General features: G+C 40.0%; 1 protein-coding gene across 1 annotated transcript in view; it reads left to right on the forward strand.

The window, feature by feature from the left end:
- prkcz (protein kinase C, zeta) overlaps positions 1-23,587 on the forward strand; it is a 124,416-nt gene that overhangs the window by 65,194 nt on the left and 35,635 nt on the right. Inside the window, exons 6-14 of the mRNA XM_053424252.1 lie at positions 6,025-6,156; positions 8,519-8,609; positions 11,392-11,447; positions 11,625-11,819; positions 17,730-17,827; positions 19,575-19,661; positions 22,261-22,396; positions 22,557-22,644; positions 22,933-23,052. Coding sequence (XP_053280227.1) covers positions 6,025-6,156; positions 8,519-8,609; positions 11,392-11,447; positions 11,625-11,819; positions 17,730-17,827; positions 19,575-19,661; positions 22,261-22,396; positions 22,557-22,644; positions 22,933-23,052 — 1,003 coding nt within the window. The remainder of the gene's footprint in view (positions 1-6,024; positions 6,157-8,518; positions 8,610-11,391; positions 11,448-11,624; positions 11,820-17,729; positions 17,828-19,574; positions 19,662-22,260; positions 22,397-22,556; positions 22,645-22,932; positions 23,053-23,587) is intronic.

Genomic DNA, 23,587 nt, shown 5'->3' on the forward strand with positions numbered 1-23,587 from the left:
TAAACGTTGTTTTCCATCCCACTGTTCTCTTCTTGTCTGTCTGCTGGAAGTCACAAAAGGTTTAGATTATATAGATAGAGTTTATGTCAGTGATGGACAGCAGCTTTTACCCTTCCATCCCCAGCAGGGGGCCACAACATGGGGGGTGAACGCAAGGGGCTTTACCCACATAGATAAATACAACAGGCCTCAGCCATTAGGTTCGGCCAAATACCATTTTTCCATCACTTTTCACTGAAGGGCCAGCACAGGTTTACATGTGCATGCTTTGGTGGATTATTATCTGTTTATAGCTACACTAGTGGCTGTAGGATAATAATATTTTATTTTTGAGTTATGTACAAATGTTGGACCAAGAATTCAAAAACTTTGTCTGACACTGACAATATACAACTCAAGGCTTATATGTTCAGTTTTAGTCAAGTATCATAATCAATCAATCAATCAAATTTTATTTGTATAGCCCATATTCACAAATCGTAATTTGTCTCATAGGGCTTTAACAAGGTGTGACATCCTCTGTCCTCAACCCTCAACAAGAGTAAGGAAACATGGTAAAAAGAAGGTAGAAACCTCAGAGAGAGACAAATGTGAGGGATCCCTCTCCAGGACGGACAGAAGTGCAATAGATCCCACGCGAACATCAGCGAGATAATGGTAATTGCAGCATTGATTAGAATAAACACTTTGTAGCATAACTGAAGGTCAATCGATTGATGGATTATTGTCAGTAATGGTCAAGTATCTGAGGAAAATATTGTATATCAAGCAGTCTTGTTGCAATCCTAGTCTATGGTTTGCAGCCACCATGATCATGATCCACTGTCAATATCAGATGCCACTATAGTCCACAGTCATTGTCCACTGCCGCCATCAGTATCCACCATCAGCTGCCACCTCGATTGTGGTCCACCACCATTATCAGATGCCAACATGATACAGGATCTGCCCTAATAAACACGATCTGCCAGCATGACTAAAGCAGGTCTAAGACAAGCCTGGACCGGCTCTAACTATAACCTTTATCGTAAAGGAAGGTTTTAAGCTACTCTTAAATGGACAGATGATGTCTGCCTCCTGAACTGAAAGTGAGAGATTGTTCCACAGGAGAGGAGCTTCATGGCTGAAAGCTCTGGCTCCTACTTTACTTTTAGAGACTTTAGGGACGACAAGTAAGCCTGAATTCTGGGAGCGCAGTGCTCTAGTCGGTTGATAAGGTTCTTTGAGATACTTGATGGAAAAAGTAAAACTTTACTGGTTGGCAGAGGCAGTACAACAGCACGGCCGTAATCCATTACTTAAGATGTCACATGGCCCAAAGGTAAAAATTCAACTTCACTTTGACATCGTGACACTTTCTAGCCATTATGCTATACTGTAACTCAGGAACAGCAGGAGAGACTATGATCATATTTCTTTTAAGTTGACTGGTTGGAAAGAGAAAACAACTATGAGGCATGCAGTAACTATCCAGTCACACTGTATCAACTTGTAAAAGAAAAAAAATACAATATTAGAACAGCTACTAATCCACTGAAGGAAAACATATCAAGTTGAATTGTTTCAGTAGTTTTCTGGAGCTTTGCTGGAGGAAATGGTTTTACACAATGCACTACAGTTTGTGTAGGTTGTTGGGGTGTGTTGAACACAGGATCCACAAAGCTCCTTGCTAACTCTCATTGTACCTGTTTAACAGAGGCATGTGTCTTTGTGACTTCACCACTGGGCCAGACTGACTTTTTAGAATGGCTGTCAACACTTACTCATTTAACATGAACCACCAGAATTCATGCAGGGTTAAACCTATAACTCCTGTAATATAGTGAAATGATTTATGTTGTCCAATATAAATTCATGTCATCCTCATGACAGTTATCAGTTTTAGTATCGATACATCTGTAGCAGATTTTGGATCAGTGTCTAAAGGTATTGGATGTAATGAGGACAGGGGAAATTTCAGATTTTAATAATTCAATTTTGGTGGAACATCGGATTTGTTCCTTATGCTGCTAATAGCTGACAGTGAGTATAAAAGTACTGCAGTACTGCATCTAAATTAGACTATTAACAGTACTCATACGTCTAAAATAGCATTCATTCATATGTTCCAACACAAAGTGGCTAAGGTACACTTTCTATTGATATTTTACTGTTTAAACTTTGCATTTCTTTAAAAATAATCCAATGTTTTGGTGCATTTATGAAATGAAACAAGTGCTACACTGAAGAAAAGAGTTTGAATCTGTATATAATTGCTCTGATAAATTTGTATGTTTTTATTGCATGAGAATGTGTTTCCACCCCTTAATATCTCCTTAGCTACCAACAAACTAGCATGGGCCCAGCCGAACACTTCTCAGCAAATGCAGCATGCTAGAAATGCTTTGAACATAATATTTTTTTTTTTTAAAGTTTTTGTTTGTGGCTAAGTTCTCACCACAAATCAAACATTTTGATAAGGCAGCAGTAGTGCTGATGAAAGCAAATGAAAACCGCCGACGCATTGTTTTCCTCAGTCTTTTCTTAATTTTGAATCCATGGCGAGCTTAAACACAGACACACACACTTACACACTATTTGACTGGCATTATTTTTGTTGCAGGACTGAATTCTTATTTGATGTGCATAAATTTCTTTTTTAATTAAGTATATCTTTTAGTTACATAAAATGTTACTTTAGGTATACAACAATGATAGCAAAGTGTACATTATTTGCATTATTTCCATATTTTTTTATAGATAGGGAGCCACTAGAGATGGGCTTAAACGCTGCATGTTGCAAATCCCCTCTTTAAAATGTTATGCTGTTGTTCTCATCATCTTTCCGTTAAAGCTCTTGCTGAAGAACATCCCTTGCTAAGCCCTGACTGAAGTGAAGTGAATTTCTTGTCATCAGAGAAGCTGGCAGAATGTGTCATGTCAAATCTTGACAGATGACCAGGTTATTTGATGGAGTTACACGCTGTATCTGTCGGTGATAACAGTGTCAATGAGCCCACACCTGTGCTCTAAAATATCTGAGTCACTCGGGATGCAGTGGATCACTCTGGACCCCTCTTTGAATCACTGTCTTGACAGAGCTAGAAAACGGCGTCAGTAAACATGGTTAACATACGGCAGCGTTAAACTTTGCAGAGCTGTTAACTTGTTTCTAAACTTGTTGTTTAGACGTATGCGAGGCCTCTGCTGTGCCGTCGATCAGACAGTGCTGTAAAGGGAAGCTTAAGGATGTCAGTCTGACTTTATGTGATTGCCTATTTCTCAGTGTTGGGGGTAAATCAGCATGGGACTGGATGTGTTCTGGGCTGAAGAATATAAGGCATAACTAATCGCACTCCCTGGTGTTTTCAAGCCCGACCATAGACTGACGCAGTGACGACAACAGCTCTTTTTACCTTACACTGGTGAATACTTTCAGCTTGTGTTAGCAGTGCAGGGAGAAACGTGGAGCGAGGCAAAAGCATGTGATTAATTTATAAATGTACGCCTTAACCTCTGTGTAGAGTTAGATTAGAAAGACTGAGGGAAGCCTTTGATGACTAGCTAAAGAATTTCCATGGCAACAGCGCGGTGACGGGGACTCTTTGTTCTTCACACTGTCGGCGTGCACACCCGGTGAATGAATGTTGTCGATATATTGAAGTGCGCGCACTGCATCTTAAGTCTTTAGTCTCCAGTGAAACGTTTTAGCGACAGATTTATTGATGTCCAGGGACACTGAGCTCTAAACAAAACATCCTTTGGTACTAATATAGCAATGTAAGAGACGAGTGACAAAACAACCACAGAGGAAGAACCAATCAAAGAACAAACTCTCTGGAGACCATGTTATGTAACAGAGAGTAAATTCCAGTATGTCTATGCTTTACAATAGATGAATGTGAGGGAAGGGAGGAGACCAAGCCTTTCACCAGACATAATAACACACTGTACACAGGATAATAATGTATGAAGGATTCATTAAAAACAAGTCAGACAACATGACATATATTTGTTTTTAGTTTGGTGGAGCTGCACAGTTGCATTGACCCAATAACACAGTTCAAAGACCTCTAGAGCAGTGGTGAAATATTTATCTGAAAATGATTTTTTTTTACACATCTGTAAGTTTGTACTGGGAAGTTTCTTTAGAAAGAACCATTTCATTTTGTAAGACAGTCAGGCTCCCAGGGTGGTCACATGTGCAGTCTCACCAGGTCCTTTTGTACTTTATTGCTGTCTCTGTCATCTTTAGAGGTTTTTCTTTAATATGTTAAAATTCCTCCTGGAAGATAAAGTCGGTCAAAGTTGAAATTAAATATTTGTTGTAGCTTGTTTTTCTTAAGGCAAAGTTGAAAATACAATATGTGTATGTATATTGGGACAGTTTCACAGCAGCACTGCCTCTGTGTTTGGGTTTCTATCAAGTAAAAATCCAACATCATCATTTCAATAAAAAGGAAAAATATAAATATAAAATAATGCATATGCATAAATAAAAAATAAGTATGGCACATTAGTGTAGGGGAAAGGGGCAGGATAGTTTAAAGTTTAAACAAAATCTGGAAAAGAGGAAAAAGTATTTTAACTTGTTCTGCATTTACAGTAGATTCAGATTTTAAATGACGGATTCTGGACTAAATAACAGGTGTTTCTAATCTGCTGGATCTGATGGAAAGTTTAGCCTCCTGCTTTGATGATTGATGTTGGTTCCTGGAAAAAAAGGTTAAACACAATATTTTCAAGTTTAGTTTTCTAGAAAGTTGTGAATTTAATCTCAGACTAATGCAAATGTTTTACTTTATTTTCTCGGAATACCCAAGTATTTATAGCAAAATGCAAAAAATCTTCAGACTGCTATATTTTATGTGTGTGTGTTATTTATTTATTATTGGAACAATAAGGCCATTTCATTTGTTCTGGTTTTGCACTAAAAACACTTGAGTTTAAGTTCTAATGATAAATGTTAGACAAGATTTTATTATTGGTATTTACTTCCAGATATGTTCATCATCTTTGGACATGAAACCTTCTGTAACTCTAAGTGAATAAAAAGTCTTTATGAAGTGATTTACATAGCATTTTTTAAGCGAACAAAATGTCACACAAAGTGTTTACATAAAAAAACGCCCATCCCATCCCCAAGTTCACACAATCACATGAATGGATGAAAGCACCAACACCACCAAACCTTACAGATCAGCTTGTGTGTTCTGAATTATGAGCAGATCTTTTTTTTTTCAGAACTGCATTTTCGGAATAACATTTTTTGGTTTGGTTGGTCAGTTTGTACCGCCAGGGTACAAGGCAGTTTGTACCGCCAGGGGTTACTTTTCAGCAAAGTCACAGACACATGTTGGTTTGTTAGAAATATTAAGATTGAATACACAACGTTACCATGACCAGAAGAGGACAAGAGAAGATAAAGAATCAAATGAAATGTGTAATTATTCTGATGTATGAACTCACTGTGATGCTGTCACCATGTGTTCATCACATCCTGCCACTGTATATTTGTCCACTGCCATGTCTCAATTCAGGGACTGCATCCTTTGGAGGACTTAGCCCACAAAGTCGGCCTCCTTCAGGGACCGCATAGACCACGAAGGCTGAACCGGAGTGAGATGGTCTGGTCTACAGAGGACTTCTGTGATCAGTCTCGCAACCTCGTCCTGACCATATTGATATCGCCTAGCACTAGAGCTGAAGTCTGTCAGCTGTTTAGTTTAGTTGAGTTGAAGCATGACAGTCAAGCAATGCTGAAGCACAGTGAATCCTGGGATAGGTGGGGCTGGGAAGAATCCACCCGTTGGAGACTTTGTTTCTATGGGATGTAAGGAGGTATTTGTGGGCTTTATATGAAGGAGTCTTGGAACTGGCACAATTATGTTGCACCATTGTGACGCAGTCGGTCTTGAAATGCAGCCTCCGAAGGATGTAGCCCCTGAATTGAGACATCGCTAATGATCCCTATTCATTAATCCTTGATGGCTAATCAGCCGGTATATAAGGTAAAGACTAACCTGTCCCGTTCTTTTCTTACAGAAAGCCTACTGTGGCCACTGTAGTGAAAGGATATGGGGGCTGGGCAGGCAGGGCTACAAGTGTATCAACTGCAAACTGCTTGTCCATAAGCGCTGTCACAGACTCATCCCTCAGACCTGCCAAAGGCTTATGGTGAGTATTTCATGTTCATGTTCCGAGCAGCAGGAAGCAGAGTAACAGCTTGTCATACCTAACGCCAACGCAGTCTCCCGATATACTGGCAAACTCAGAAGAACAGATTACGTGATGTCGACATGTATGATGAAGATTTCCTTCCCTCAGCCATAGAGTATTAAGTGATAACAGGGCAAGTAGAACATGTCTCAGATACATTAACTGAACATGTTCGTGACTTGCAGTGATTACTCTTTATTTCACTGTTCGGGATAAAGCATAATTCTGGTTTATCACAACTTTGGTCTTCATGTTTTTTTGGTCATCATTTCTATGTGATATTATTATAATATTGTACCAACTTGAGTCATTGGTGGGACCAGGGAACACGACAACACTTAATTCTAAATGGATCATGAAAAACAAGTAGTCCAAAATATATATTACTATGTTTTCGTTTGAAACTGCATCAACTCTGTTACGGATACGGCTAGCATCCATACTACTGCCAATCAAATGTGGATGTTTTGAGACACTGAAAAGTCCAGGGTTGCATTTTAGTCTGGACGGGCAGAAACGGAGATGTTTGGAAAAAATGATGTATACACTCACAACTACTTGCTGACTGGGTTTTTTCAGTTTTCTTTGTAACAGTCTCCCTGTGCTCCAATATCCCTGTAATTAACCTGATGACTGAATTTAAACATTAATGACAGAAAAGCTAAAGCCTGCAAGGTTTTTGGTAGAATCTCGATTCAAACATCGGCCAAGGCATAACCCTTATCAGAAAGCTTTAAAAATATATTTTTTCTTTGTTTTCAATTATATGACCTAAGCAAAGATGGGGAGCAGTGTGTTCCCATAACTCCACAGGCACAGATTTCTGTATATTTCAAACCAACACTGACTCAAGTGATATCACTCAAGGACATTTTTTTTGTATTTTCTTTTGAACGTTTTTTAGAATGATAACAAAGATCAACAGAAACAGTTGGCAAACTCAGAAATTAACAAGGAACTTAAAACAAAAACAAAGGAATAAAGTAAGTAAAGTAAGTAAATCAAAATAACAAAAGGCTGCCTGATATCTACGACTTTCAACGGCCCAAACAGAGGTTTTATTTCTATTTCTAGCTCTGCTTTGCTTCTTTTGAAGTAAGCATGCTAACCAGCTGGCCCTGGCCTGGTCAACCTGTCTTTTCACTTTCTGATAGCCAGTCACTATCTGGTCCAGTCAGAGCTTAGGAAGTTGTGCCTCTCAGAGGAGATGCTATATCCTCTTGTACAAACACAACAATCTATTGTGAATCCATTGGCAAGCAGTCACCACCACCGCCATCTGCTCCCAGCCAGAAACCCCAGTCAGCAGCAGAGAAGACAAAGAAATAACATATTACACATACAAGTGTGTTCCAACTTTGTATTCCTCATCCTGCTTCTCAGTCTCAGTCCCTCCCTTTGCTTATTTCTGTATCATAATTATGAAGGTGCAGCTCAGAATGGTCGGGCATGAACAGTACACAAAGTTAAACACGTTTAAATAACAAATATGAGAAATATGCAAAAACAAACAGCAGAGTCACTTAGGCCCAGATTGTTATATACCCAAATAATTCTGTATCAAGTGAAGGATTTTTTGTGAAAAGAAACCTGACTCACAGCAGAAAAGCTTCTTCTCATGAGCAGAAATAGAATCTTGCTTTAGAATTGTCAGGCTGACAGCTTGACGTAATCGTCATGTGAGCCTTGATGAAGGGATCTTTTCCCTTCATCAATGTGCGTCACTCTGAGCGATCAGGCCTCACAAACGGCTGCTCTGCACTGTGTGTTTATCTGGAGACTTTTGTTTACTTTTGTTCGGGGCAGTAAATGGTTTAATATGATGTGATGTTGCTGTACACAACACGGAAAATCTCTCTTTGCAAATTTCCTGTTTGTCACTGTGGATTGTGTGTCCTCTTTCCTCCTCCCATTCCACTGAAACAAAAGTTAAAGTTTAGTGACGGCAAATCAGTGTGCTCCATGCAATCAATCCGTTTGACCACAAAGGGTCTGAAAAAACACAATGATCAAAAACTGAGTCCTGACTACAAAGTCAATGTAGTCAATACAGTACATGCTCTGGTGCTGAGTGAACTGTGTGCTATACGCAGGGGGATACCCCCCCTTGATCCCAGCTTCAGTTCAGTACCTTCAGTCCTGGATAAGGGACTTAGCATCTCTCTGTTTATTAGCTTAGCATCTCTCCACACATTTCCTTGGTCCTTGCAAAATATCTTAACATAAATTCTCTTTGTAGCAATTGGAGTGGATATTTCCAGGGATATTTTGGGAAATTTTTGATGGATATTTAGGTGGATTTCTTCACTTCTTTGTTCAGGATCCAGTCATGCCATCACAGGAGCCCCCGTCAGACGCCAAGAGTGAGGAGGTGGATCTTCCACCGGATGACACAGAGGACACAGATGGGAGTAAGACACTGAAACCTTATTCTTTCTTTAGCTCACATCTTGATATTCTACACACAATTGTTAATGTAACCCAGTCAAACAAGCTCAGAGACATTCTGAGTCTTCATTTCTAAGGAAGCACAAAACCAAATCTCTGAGGGAACCATCAGGAGCCATCATACTCGGACATACGTTTAAATTCATCCATTGCTTAAATCTTGCCTTCCATTTCAGATTATCTGTTTATATGTTAATTATTACCTATACATGTACAAAAAAATTGCACAGGGCAACTCTGATAGAACTGGCAGCTAACATTTCACACAATCCAGTAAACAGTTATGATGCTACGTGAGGCTATTTACAATGATAGCTCCACATGCAGAGGGACATGAACCTGTGTCCATTTATATCTACTGACAGCACAGGTTCAATATATGAATTACAGGTGTCACTCAAAGGGAGAAAATATATGAGATTCCAAGAAAAAAGTCGCAAAATTACAAAAAAATGTCATGAATTTACAAGAATAAAGTCGGGAATTTTTTTGTAAATAAACGAGAATTTAGGTGTAATATTATGAGAAAAAAGTACCACGTTTTTCAGAAAACGTGATCTACTAAGAGTTGTAAATTTACGAGAATAAAGTATCTATAAAAAAGTTCTCTTTGCGGCAAATTTTCTCCTCCTTCCATTCTCTTAACGCGATTACGTCAAGAATGCCTTGAGAGAATTTCTTAAAATTTTGAACAAAAATTCACTTTGACCCAAGGATAAACTGATTCGATTTTGGTGCCGTGAGGTCAAAGGTCAAGGTGACCCCACGTCCCTGAAATGTGATATATTGACTAACCATCGGGAATGTTAGTAAATCTGCTCAATTCACTCAGACTCACTGAGGTCAACTTTTCACATTGACCTTATATGAATAATTAACAATTTATTATTATAATAATATGACTTTTGTTTTTGTTGAATTATGACTTTATTCTTGTATATTACAAAACCCTTGAAATGGTTGGCTTTTACATTTGCTTTATGTCATATACACTACTCAAACAAATTAAGGGAACATTTAAATCACACATCAGATCTTGATGTATGATTCTTCACTGATTGTACAGTTGTTACATTCTATAATTTGTTGAGAACAAATGATGTAACAACGGTCAATGGAAACCAAAATCATACTGAAAAATCTAAGAAAAAATAGAAATCACAGGGTGATCCAAATTGCACAACTTTTATGACAGCCACTCATATGTGACTCAGTACTGTGTATGGCCCCCACGTGCCTGTATGCACACCAGACAACGTCTGGGCCTGCTGTCTGTCAGTGTACCTGGCGACATCAATGCCTTCGTCACAAGAAACTGCTTATATACTCTGGCCACAGAAGGCATTGTCCTGCACCAGGAGGAACCTGAGGCCCACTGCACCAGCTTAAGGTCTGGGAATCTCTCTGATGTTTTTTTTCTGGTTGGCTATGACATGAAGGTCTCTGTGACCCTCCCAGGATATGCCTCCCAAGACCATCACTGAACCACCGCCAAACCGGTCAAGCTGGATGATGTTACAGGCACCATAACGTTCACAACAGCTTCTCCAGACTCTTTTTTCGCTGTCACATGCTCAGTGTGAAGAGAACCGGACAGTGCCGGACCTGCCGTTCTCTGGCAGATGCCAATCGAGCTGCACGGAGCTTGGCTGTGAGCACAGGTCCCACTAGAGGAGGCCCTCATGCCACCCTCATGGAGTCTGTTTCTGACAGTTTGGTCAGAAACATGCACACCAGTAGCCTGGAGGTCTTTTTGTAGGGCTCTGGCAGTGCTCCTCCTTTTCCTCCTTGCACAAAGGACCAGATACTGGTCCTGCTGCTAGGTTGATACCCTTCTAAAAATCCTGTCAAGCTATCCTTGTGTAACTGTCTCCTGGTATATACTCCATGCTCATGAGACTGAGCTGGGATACACAGCAAACCTTCTTGTGACTGCACGTATGGATGTGTCATTCTGGAGCTGCTGGACTACCTGTGCTACCTGATTGGGCTGCAGGTACCGCCTCATGCTACCATAGTGACACTAGCAGTAAGGACACTAGCAGAACACAAAACTAAAGAAGAATCAGTCAGGAAGGATACTTAGAGAGCAGCTGTCTGTGGCCAACACATGCAAAACCATTCCTAAATGCAAAACCATTCCTAAATGCACAGATTGATATTCCTGAAATTTAACTGTCTTGCTGTTCTACTTTCATGATAAAGCGTTAATTTTTTTGAGCAGAGAATTTGTCAAATCCACAATCTTCAGTATAAAACAATGTAACAGACCTAACATGCAATTTTATATGTGCGATAAGTTCGGTGATTTAATCTTTAAACTATATTCTGTTTGTGTTACAAATGAATGACTAATAAAGTGGTTACTTTGTTGAGACCCTGGTCGCTTCGCCTCACATTCACTGTCATCACTTACATAAGTGTAAGTCAACTGTTATCTAAGCACATTAATGCTCTCTGATGGATCGCAGAGAACAGAGTCGTAAATCAAGTTATGAGGAGACTGTGGACTGATGTGCTGGACTGTTTGGGGGTCCCTGGCAGGAGATGTGCTGAGACCCCCTGTGAATTGACCTAGTTTGGTATTTCCTGGGGCTACATACCTTATTCTCTGTACTCTATCTCCCTCTATTGGCTGAATATATATATAAACATTCTAAACCTATAAGTATGGCTTCATTTCTGTTATATTATCTGTCTACAAATGATCATAATTCACTGACTCTGTGTATCTGTTTATTACAGTATCCTTTTTACCACACAACTGTACAGTGGATAAAACAGATGATGCAGATACTGAGGTGAGAAGGGCTCCCAGTCATTAATTCATTGGATAGTCTTTGTTTTGACTGCAGTCACAAGCTCAGTTATTGTAATACTGGGGTTACATATTTGAGGATATCATTTTTGTTTAATATAATTTTACTTGTTCATCCTTCGGCTTGAATGGCGAAGTAAAACTCCTCTACCCCCCTCAGGACATCAAAGCAGTAGTGGATGGCATTGATGGCATTAAGCTGTCCCAGGGCCTGGCTCTCGGGCTGGGAGACTTTGACATGATCCGAGTGATCGGCCGCGGCAGCTACGCCAAAGTGCTGCTGGTTCGGCTAAAGAAGAATGAGCAGGTGTACGCAATGAAGGTGGTGAAGAAGGAGCTGGTCCATGATGATGAGGTGAGACACTTCAGTACACACAATGTCAAGGATGTGAGACAGGGACATAATCAGACTGACAAACAGTCCAGATCAGCTCAAGAGTGGGATCATGGCTACACCTGTAGATAACGTCATAATGAACCAGAAGGCTCATTCAAAGCCTTCAACCGTTGACACGGCACACATCAATATGATTTTTGAGCAGTATCCTAAATAGTATGTCTACAATTCACTACAATCAATGAAATACAGTAATACTGGTTTCAATATCGCATTTATTTACCCCCCCCCCCCCCCCCCCCCCCCCCCACACACACACACACACACACACACACACACACACACACACACACACACACACACACACACACACACACAGTTGTGACAGAAATGTCATATGAAGAAGCTTGTTCCCTGTTTCCTGGAGGCCAGCCCATAGCTGTCTTTGCCTGCAGAGTGGTTTGTTGCTTCAGTTCCAGCACCATCGACCTGTACCAGAACTGCAATCAGCTCAGGGCGACCATGTGTATATATATATATATATATCTGTGTGTGTGTGTGTGTGTGTGTGTGTGTGTGTCTCACAGAACTGCATTTTAGAGATATTGTTTAGAGTTTCATTATCCAGAGAGAGACACTCAGCCCAGAAATACACTTGGTGTTTGAACACGCGTTCGCATAGACAACCGGCTGCGTCATGAACATAGTTGTTTACATACTTGTATCCTCGGGCATGTACTACGCATGTTACCCGAGGATACCACTAGAGGGCACAACGGAGAAAACTTACCATATTCTGTGATCACCAGAGCTGAGCTCCTCTTCATTTGGCAACAAGAGTTTCAAGTTAACACCTGGCATGCAATGTGAATGTTGATATCTGACATGTGTAAAATGTTTAGCCATTTAGCTCCTACACTAAAAACCAGTTGTTGCTGGTGTTAACATATGACAATTGGGATTACAGCTTTGCTACGTTATCGGTAGGTAGACACTTACCGTATTATTTTGTGAAAATTGGTCTCAGTGGACCAGTTATTGATGAAGTTGCTGAGCCAGCTGAGGCGTACTTTTTTCCCGCTGTGCACGGACGTAAAGGTCTAGGACTTATTTCCATTTATTTTTGCAGGTTTCCACCTCCACTTCTCAAATGGTACTGATCTGTCGCCACTTATTATGACAAACATATTTGTCTACGTGTAGCGGCAATGACACATTTTACACTTGACTAGTTCAATAAGCTTGTCTTTAAAATGTTTTGCCATTGTTGTTGCTGCTTTGGTGCCCATTGACCCCTGACCCTGTCACATTCCCTTATACTTCCACTTCACTGCCCCTACCAGTCAAGTGCATATTGCCTCTGGCGTACACTTAGCATTAATTTCTGAGGACGTGCAAATTGGGGGGGTTGTTACTACAACGCTGATTATTTTTGCACGTCTAAAGCAAACTGTCTTGTGCAACATGAGGCACTTCCACTGTTTTTACCGGTGGATTGTCTAGAGATAGACAGGCGGCAAGGTGACATACTTGGAAGGTCTATTGTAAATTGCCAGAGAATGTGCAGTGCCGAGTGTGGTGCAATTTGGACACGTGTTACTTTCAATATCGATAAAACTTGAATATACAAGGGACCAGTGGGGGTGGACCAAGTTGAACATGTACTCTTCTACGTCCTCGAATGAACAATACAGCCAATCATATCTCTCCAGCTAGATGATTTTTTATAATTTTATTGTTTTCATCGACGGGTGTCTCTGTTGCTATCCGTCATGGCAGCAACTTTCATAGAATCACTTTCTGTTTAGCAATTTGTCTTCAAAATGAAAGTGCAAAGTTTATCTTGTTGCTGTAATGCTCTTTATTGGGTCTGAAGATTTTGTCAGTTGTTTCACAGACATCTAAAATAGCCAGAATGCAAATGATGATGATAAAAATAACATTAATTAAGTAACAACAACAATTAGGCAAATTCTGTTTCATTTTCTGGAGGAAAAAAAATGACGATAAAATATTTATTGCAGATAAACCCGGTAGGATGAACACAAAGTATTATTTTATTTTCACTTTGCATCATAGACTGTGTATAAATAGCTCTGTATACAATGTCCAGCACACAAACAATACAAAGTGACAGTATTTTGTAGAATTGTTTGAGGAGGACTCAGCAATGACAAGGAATAATTCTGAAGTAGCTCCAGAGCATTAACGCAGGATGAGAGAAGAGGACATGACAAACCGACATGAAGGGGCACAGCACTAGTTTCTGTAAATCCAAAACCATCTGAAAATAATTCTTGCTCCAGTGCAGCAGTTAAATCACATTCCCTCTCCACACTGACGCATCCCAGCTTCAAATTGTTATGTCTGTTTGCTGTCTCGGATTTGTGCTGTGGACTTCAGATGACATGATACACTGAGACCAGCCCGTGTGTGTTGCACGGAGGGGTGGAGGACACAGAAGGTGACGGTGTGTAATGTTCTGCTCTGGTCCAGGGTAGATTCAAGTGAAATCAGTGAGTGTTTTATGGATGAGGAGTGAATATTAAATACTTTTTGAATTACACTTTCAGTACATGTTCTTAGACTTAAGGGATTTCTGCTTTTGTATATTTAATTACTTTGACCTTGCAGTCAAAGTGTTGAGCAGTCCCTGATGAGCCGGTCCTAAAGAAAAGCTGAAAGACTCTGGGCCCCGCAGGCAGGGATTGAGAACTGCTGGACCATGTAACAGGTCTGAGAGTGATCAGAGACGAACGAAGGGATGGAAGTATAATTCAAAGTTCAGGTTGGAAATATAACTGTGAAGGGTGTATGGGGAGAAAAGCAGGAGTGAGCAAAGAGGAGAGAGTCAGAAACTGGTAGGAGCTTCTGAAAGGAATGAGGGAGAAAGAAGTGGGACAAGGGGGGTAAAGACGGAGTGGGGGTGGAAATGATACAAAAGTGGCAAAGAGCTTACGAATTCGAAACAGGGGGCTTAGTAGGAAGCGGGAGTAAGTGAGTGGGTGACTCACCGGAGATGATAAAAATCCGGAAACGACGTTGCCTTTGCAGTGATGAATGACCAGATGAACATGAAGTGAAATTCAGAAAGGGAATGTCTGCATAATGCTCTCATGTATGCAGAAAACATACATATCTTTCACATGTATTATTTATTATTCATGTAAATGGCGCTGGCTCAGTGTGGGGCTCACTTCTAAATCCTTAAGTGTGCATGGAGAAGAACTGTTTAGTAAACTCAATGTTTAGTTTACTAAATGGTCAGTTCACCCATATTACACTGACCCATTTTTACATAGCTGTAGTGAAATCCAGTCAATCCAGTCATGCACACTTATAATAATGATGCTGAAAACAATGACTTTATGTATTTGAATTACAAATCACTTTTCCATTTGGTCCTTTATTACATACTTTTTAATGGAATGGGTCACATTTCATTAAGTTTCTTTCTTTTATGTTAAGTTAGTGTGATTAAATCAAATAACTTGAATTTTTAATTATTAAAGACTATTAGTGTTTTTAATGTATATATTTATGTATAAGTTTAACTTTATTCATTCATTCATTACATCAATCTCAATTTATTAGATTTATTCACACTTAAACACTTGCATGGATATTTAATATGTAATTGAAATACATATAGGCATAATTATTCTTTGAAAGCAGATGGCTTCGGTTTTATCTGCCAGGTTTCAAGAATCAGTCTGTTTCACAGCCATCATGAAGCCTGTGTGTTCTTTGGGTTATCCAGAATGATCTGCAGATGATATTTTTTTGTAAATGTGATTTTCAGCACAGTGAGCATCACCTTTAATGGGTTGGAGGGAAGATGCCCACTTACTTTCTTTCCTTTATATACTTGAGTGCAAGTAGAACAAAAAGGTGATATTAGTGTATGGATCTACTTCCATTCGTATGCTAAAGCTATCCCCATGTGCGTTGTGTGCACTTCACCTTTAAAAAGTAAATTTTCTCTTTAATCAAAGTTACGAGAGAGCGATAAATGACCAGGAGTACTGAATCCTGTTGAATTTGGTGTGTTGTTGGTATGTAATGCCACCAGATGGCACTATTGCTCAACTCCTGTAACTCCTTAAAAAAAGCACTCCACAGTCCTGCGGGCTTCTGTAGCCAGAGAAGGATCACTGACCAGAGCGACCACTTCATCCAGCATCTGCACAACGAATCCATGAAGAAACAGATCACGCCTCAACTTTCTTTTCCACACTTCACACTTAAATACGGCAACAGCCGAGGAACAACACACATTGGGCTCAATAACGGATTTATTCACACTTAAGATTTGAGGAAATCTACTTGTTCTACCAGTGTTTGATTGAACATCCCATTTTTATTTATTCATGGCGATATCCATGCACAGTAATTTAATTATTAATCTTTTCAGTGGTCTAACGCCTCACATCAAAGGAAGCTTGCTCGGGCATTGCACAGACTCACTACAAACTACTGAAGTAGCTGGGATGACCAACAGATGTGTTGTGATGGTGTTTTCCACATTATTCTAAATTCCTCCAGTAATTAGTCAACCAGAAGGAATTTTGTATCATGCCCTCAGAATGGTGTCTTTATTGTGGTGTTATAAATTAACAATATGGTGTTGGGGCGCAGCATGGGGGACTCAAAATCTCGACACAGACTCTGTTGTAGCGCACATAAAACATGAACTATCATCAACTTAATGACACTTTGAATCAGGATAAAACACCCTGGCCTCAGGCTGAACACTGACATCCCTAAAACTGAGGTGTGAGCAATTAAATCCACAAGTGAAATGAAAAGCACTTTTATATCAACCCTGTTTTTCATGTCTTTAATATTTGAAGCACTTTGTGACATCTGATTTAAAAAGGAGATATGAGAATAATCTTAACTTACATGTTATTATATATCAATATTCATAATACTAATAATCCTATAATATATTATATGGAGTTACACCACTTGTACAAATGGAATTGTTAAGGCTTATTTTGTCAGATTAAAATAAACTAGTTCACACTCTAGTGGACATTACAGACACTATCAAGGTGAATTATATGAAACAACAATTTTCAGCTGAACCTAACATAATTCAACCACCAAGCAACTAAATTAGCTTGTTGATAAAAAATATCAGCCAACTGTCCATGTCCGAAAAGCTGAAACATGCTACTTCTGAGGTACAACTGCACGACTTCATAGGGAATATTCACTCTTAAAGTGTAACATTTTGTGAGGCGGAAGTAAAAATCTTTGACACGAAGGTGCTGTAAAACATGAACGTCGTTCAGTCCTGCGCTCACATTCAGCAGCTGCTACTGATCTGTTCAATTCACTCTTCACCAAAAACATTAGCATGCTAACACCACGGTACCCAAACTTAAACAATAAGTACTCAGAAGTTAGCGCTGTGCCCTTTGAGAGCCCCTCTGATTAAAATAGAGGAGGTAACTCACAATGTATGTGTTCAAACATCTGGATAGTCCAATGCCCTTATGGAGGTGGCTTTGAGGACAATTTCTTCAATGTTGTCCTTTTATATTTCCCATTTTCAACACATAGGGTAATAAAAAACAGCTCTCTCTGGATGTCATATCCAATAAGTTATGTTGAGTCTTCATTCATGTCAATGACTAACTGGTGGATGGTTCTTAAGACAGGCTTTCATGCTGCTTGGTTATCTTTTGGCGAACCGTCCAAGGTCCACCCACTTACCTGGGACAGCCCAAGGAACCAGAGAGTCTCAAGCTAATCCTGATTGAGAGGAGAACTCTCTGCTCTGACAATATTTTTCATCCGTGGTGCGGTCTGTCTCTATCTCTGTCTGAGAATGTGTATTGATCAGACAAATTGATTGCTAATACATTATCTTTTCTTTGTGCCGTCTCTGTCTCCGTGTCTCTCCCCTCATCTCTGCAGGATATTGACTGGGTGCAGACAGAGAAGCATGTGTTTGAGCAGGCGTCCACCAATCCATTCTTAGTAGGCCTCCACTCTTGCTTCCAGACAGAGAGTCGGTAAGAGTGTGATAAGGCTGACACTGCCCTCAGCACCTCACAGTGGTTTTCACTACTGTGAATTATTACTTTCTGATGCTGCTCTGCTCTTCTTTAATTGAGGTGTCTACTGTATAATGATAATATACTTATTGAAATGTTTCCATTATACATCATATGATAATTTCAGGACTGTTCAGCTTCTAATAAAGTAGGTGTTAGTATTTTAAGACTGAATTAATTTGTCAAAAATAGACTTTTTTTCACATTTTCTATAAATGTTGTGATAACATCGTTATTAAAAAAAAAAAATTGGCCGGGATTGTTGTGAAGTGAAACATATATTTTGATTGTGTTGCCCGATGGGACACTGACACAAATCAACAACAGAAAGCCGTTAAAACAGCCCAAACCGTGAGATTTATAAAAATCAGACGACACAATACACACGATGTTAAAATCTGAATGTAAAAAGCCCCAGTAAAACCAGCGGTCCCCAAACTGGAGGCCTCTCTTCTGATCCTGACACACAACATTTTAAAAGAACCCCAATTAACTGGCGAGGTGCACCTCATTGATGACAGATGGATTTATTCAGGGTGGAGCTAGAGGAGTGTCGAGAGAAAAACAGGGACACAGAACAGGAGCACGTACAGCCATTACATCAACATACCCCAATACTACGTTCCCTGACTGTTCAGGGGGAAGTGGGGGTAACAATGTAAATAATTTTGGCCATGGAGAAAACAATTGAAAATGGAAACAGATTTAAAGGTGCAAATGAATGTTTAAGTTTTTTTTAACAAATCCACTTCGTGAAAAGGTTAATTTAGGAATTGCAACAAAACATAAACTTTATGATATACAAAAAGAAGAACGTTACCACAAATGGACAATTAACACAACTAGAGATCACAGCAACAGAACAACTTAATCCAGCACTGCAATTAAGGGGAAAATCCCCCTCTATTTAAAGGAGTAATATGCTACGGACCGGAACAAAAAATCACCGTCTCACTCACAGTTCTGATCTGGCAAATGGTCGACTGGCCCAGTTCCTCTGTTTCTCCCTGGTCTTAGTAGGTTTGCCAAATTACTGACATATTATATGAAAGGTAGAGCTTTGAGTCACTAGGCCTCAGCTAGTGTGAGAGTTTGACAAAGAACTTAGTAGAAGAGCTCCTGGTTTCTTCAGGCAGTGATTTGCCTTCAGTTTTTATCTGCATGTAAAAGCAAAGGTGTGATGTCATGATTCATTTTGAGAATCTTCAAAACTTTGGCTGCTTTATAAAATATAATTTATAAAAAATTTTAAATAGCAAAGCTTCCCATTTCCAGTAATGCATCTTCTCAAAATTATGCCCAAAAACCATAAAAACATACACAAGTCAAACAATGTGATGAACACTGAACATGCATTGAAAACAGCAAATGCAGTTTTTTACCCTGAGCTCATCAAACCAGCTGAAGAGTACAAAATTGAACGACGAAGTTAACTGACATATTTGTGAGATGGAAACATAGTTGCGAAAAACTGCATAGGCCGTTTTTATCGAAATGAAACATAAACGTACGTTGGACCTAAATACAACATTTCAATTTGTGGCATACTGACATGAGGCCACGAAGACAATAATTGTTTGTAGGAAAATTACATCTTATCTGCAGGATATGTTGTCATGTATCTATATTTTCCTCATTTTTGAAAACTCTACTCACAGTATCCATGGTATGCTGATGGATTTTCCCATCATGCTCTGGTTTTCAGGTTATTTCTGGTGATTGAGTATGTGAACGGCGGGGACTTGATGTTTCATATGCAACGACAAAGGAAGCTCCCAGAAGAACATGCCAGGTAAACATCCAGGTGTTAGAACATCTGTTTACACGATTAGAAGCTCCCAGTCCATAATTTAAGGATCTATATTTAGATACAGTAGTCTGTAACAGTGTTACTTTCATATTTGCCAGGATCTTAATTCATATTGATTGATTATTGGTGCATTTACAATTATCTTTCACATATAAACATACAATTTTTCCCTTTCGCTAGTCTCAAATATACCCACAATTAGAAAATATCAGGACCACTTGGACGGAGTACTGTGAGGCCTCCAGTTTTAATCTGCATGACCAGGACATGACATAGAGAGCGGGTGGATTTATAAGTGGATTTTGGTTAAGTTGACATGGCACAGTCAGCTGGCTGCACAGGAAACACATCTATGCAATTTGGGCTTACTGACTGAACTTCCTCCAGATGGGTTTCTTTCTATTTCACATGATGTATTTATGTGAAAGGGCAGAGTGTGTGCACTGTATTGTAGTTGTTGTCTTTTGGTCAGAACAAAAAGCCTCAGTCTCATGAAAGCATCTTATGTTTTGTGGTGTGGGACAGCTGGAGTGTGTGTGTGTGTGTGTGTGTGTGTGTGTGTGTGTGTGTGTGTGTGTGTGTGTGTGTGTGTGTGTGTGTGTGTGTGTGTGTGTGTGTGTGTGTGTGTGTGTGTGTGTGTGTGTGTGTGTTTGGCTGCCGATACTTTTGTATTCACCGTCTTTGCACTCAGTCTGAAATGTTCCTCAACAGCATCTTCACAAACTTGTGTTTCAACCGAAGTTTGAAGAAGCAGCTCCTCATGGACGCGGCACTACAGACGGAATTGAACTTAACACGTTTTTCTCAACCTCTGAGAAATATAATGAGCACCCATAATTCATTGTGCCTGTCTACTTACGGGGCACTCCAACTGCGGCTCTGATAAATGCTGGATCAAAGGCTTAGTAATTTAGAGAGGCACTGTTGGGCCCCAATCGGCCCCTGCAATCTGTATTCTGGAGACAGTGGCTGCACATATGCAAAGCAGCATGTTAATCACTCATAATGATTGTACATATTCATGAGCAGTGCTCTTACCGAGAGCCTTGCTGCATTCCCCCGCGCAGTGGGGGAGGCGGGCCGGTGGGCGGCGGATGGTGCTGCTGATAGGACGCACCTTCCATCAGTCTGATGCCAGCAGTGAAACAAGAGTGCACAATGAGGCCTGTCACAGTGAGAACGTGGGGGAGCGATGTGGGATTTGTGATTCCTCCATCAAACATCCTCTCCACCACAGTGTCTCCCTCAGTGTTTGACAATCGTGGATTCACAGCAGGCAGACAGAGAGACGCTCATCAGTGTTAATGAAGGCTTATCTCCCAGAGACAGAAAACACACAACCTCCACATGCAGAGGAAACATGCCACTGACTCACCACAGATACACACCAAGTAGATCTCATCACTGGCAAAGCAATAGGCTGTAAAGGCTAATGTTGACTTAAAATATGTTTCTGTGGAGCGTAAGTCAACAACACCTCAGAACGGTTAGAGGGGAACAGATCTGATGCGATCTGAACGCTGACCGTGTGCTGAACAATTCTCATCATTTAAACAAGCCACATAAGCTCCCCCTAGAGGCTGCATTGGTCTTTACATTCACCACATGAAAGTATGCCACAGAATGAAGTAAGCATAGGGGAATTAAAATAGATAGTAATATTCACTCTGTCTCACCACACATTAAGATAAGATAAGATAATCCTTTATTAGTCCCACAACAGGGAAATCTGGCAGTAAAGTAAATTAACAATAAGTAAACATGCAAGACTTATAACTGCAAGGAACTATACAAATTATAAATGACAGAGAAACAACATATAAAAAGGAATATGTAGTGTGAGATTACATACAGGAAGTCTAAACATTGTATGGATTCAATTTAGGTTCATGGTTTCACACACTCGCTTCAGGATGACAGTCGTGTTTGGTTAGAATCTTGTTTATTGGTTTATTTTTGACTCTATATTGAACATTTAGTTTACACTGTTTTGTCCTCATTGGTATAATTGTCTTTAAGTTAATGAGCCCAGTTATCTACTCTGGCATGTACTATACAAGGTGTGTAGGATCAGATGATATGTTAACATTTGATCATTAGGGAGACACTAGACGAAAGCTCATAAATAGTTCAGAATGGAAAGGGGTTCATCCTCTGGAGAAATGAATGTGCTCAGCAAATGCTTGAGTCTTTAACATTGCTGCTCTTCTATATTTTTTCTTCTGTAAAGAAATGGATTTTCGCATCCAACCACAGGTCTCACATATTTAGTCCCTTTAGTTCTATACTGTGTTCAAAGCAGATTAAACAGACCATCTTAAAGATAATGCTTGTGTCTCATTGGGCACTTCTCTGTCAGTCATCGTATTGAACCTGTACCATTTAGACAACAGATTGTAATTTGGCGTGACCAGTTTCAGGGCGGTTGAAAATCGACCAGATCCCTCTGTAAGAATGAATAAACATGAGCCCCCTGATTGGTCTGCTTTCCAGGCCATAGCACATTTTCCCGCACAGGTGGGAACCTTTGGCCTGTGGTGGTGACACCTCATCTTCTGCATATATTTCTGCTTCCTCATAGATTTTATGCTGCTGAAATCTGCATTGCTCTGAACTTCCTGCACGAAAAGGGCATCATCTATCGTGACCTGAAGCTGGACAACGTTCTGTTGGACTACGACGGACACATCAAGCTCACAGACTACGGCATGTGCAAGGTAAAAGATGGATGGATTTTCCAGTAGACTGTGTGGACGGCTGGCATAGGGTAATCAATAATGCATTGGGTTAGTATTGACTGGAAGTACTAATAGGACCTCTACCTTTTTCCTGCTATCCATGTAAATGGGCTTACCATATCGTTGTTCTCCTACCCAGGAAGGGATCAGACCAGGTGACACCACTAGTACTTTTTGTGGGACACCAAACTACATCGCACCTGAGATCCTCAGAGGAGAGGACTACGGTCAGTACACAAGTTAAAGTCACGCTGGTTGGATCGGTTTACTGCTGCCAACAAGTATATTTATGGCCACCAATACTCAATGAAAGATGGACTGAAATGTTGATTACTGCTCTGGTATCCCAAGATGCATTGAGCACACATGCATGGAGAAGGTCTCCAACAGAGACTAAAGAAATCTCAGTTTGTGATTTATACTAATATGATCAAAGAAATATGGAAAGCAGCATCCTGCCGAATGTCTTTTCATGCAACACATACATGTTTATCTGAATGAATATCTTGTCCCAGGCTATAGTGTGGACTGGTGGGCTCTGGGCGTGCTGATGTTTGAGATGATGGCTGGCAGGTCCCCGTTTGACATCATCACCGACAATCCTGACATGAACACAGAGGAGTACCTCTTTCAAGGTGAGGCAGAGCATTTTCCTTTTAGCTTCCCTCTGAGCTACACAGAGCAAGATGAGCTTTCATGGCACCACTGTGCAGGGAGAAACTGGGGAAGAATTCATCTTTGCTAAAAGATTTTAAAGTTTTAGTGAAGAGAGTTTCTGTCTTTGATAAATCTGATTTTATTTAAGTTATTCTGCATCGTTCTGTCTTTTGAAAGCAACTCTAGCAAAAACATATTTTCAAAAATGATGGCTGAGGCTGACACAACTGGCAACATTGGTTCTTCAGGATAGAGTTAGCATCTGCTTGGTGGATATGGGAAATTTCAATTATCTCTGAGAGTCCTCTAGAGGTAAGGTCAAGTTAGATAGAAAAATGATTTTCAGAAGCTTTAATCATCTGGAGACCACAAATATCCTCACCACTGTTCATGGAACTCTGGCTGTTAGTCTACAAAATACAAGGAAATGTACAATGGTGATGCTGAAGGAACCATCATAACCTACATTCTATATTGACTGTCATAGCAGCCTTGCTTTTCAACACTATTGTG

Source organism: Pleuronectes platessa, chromosome 6, assembly GCF_947347685.1.
Source record: "Pleuronectes platessa chromosome 6, fPlePla1.1, whole genome shotgun sequence".
NCBI lineage: Eukaryota > Metazoa > Chordata > Actinopteri > Pleuronectiformes > Pleuronectidae > Pleuronectes > Pleuronectes platessa.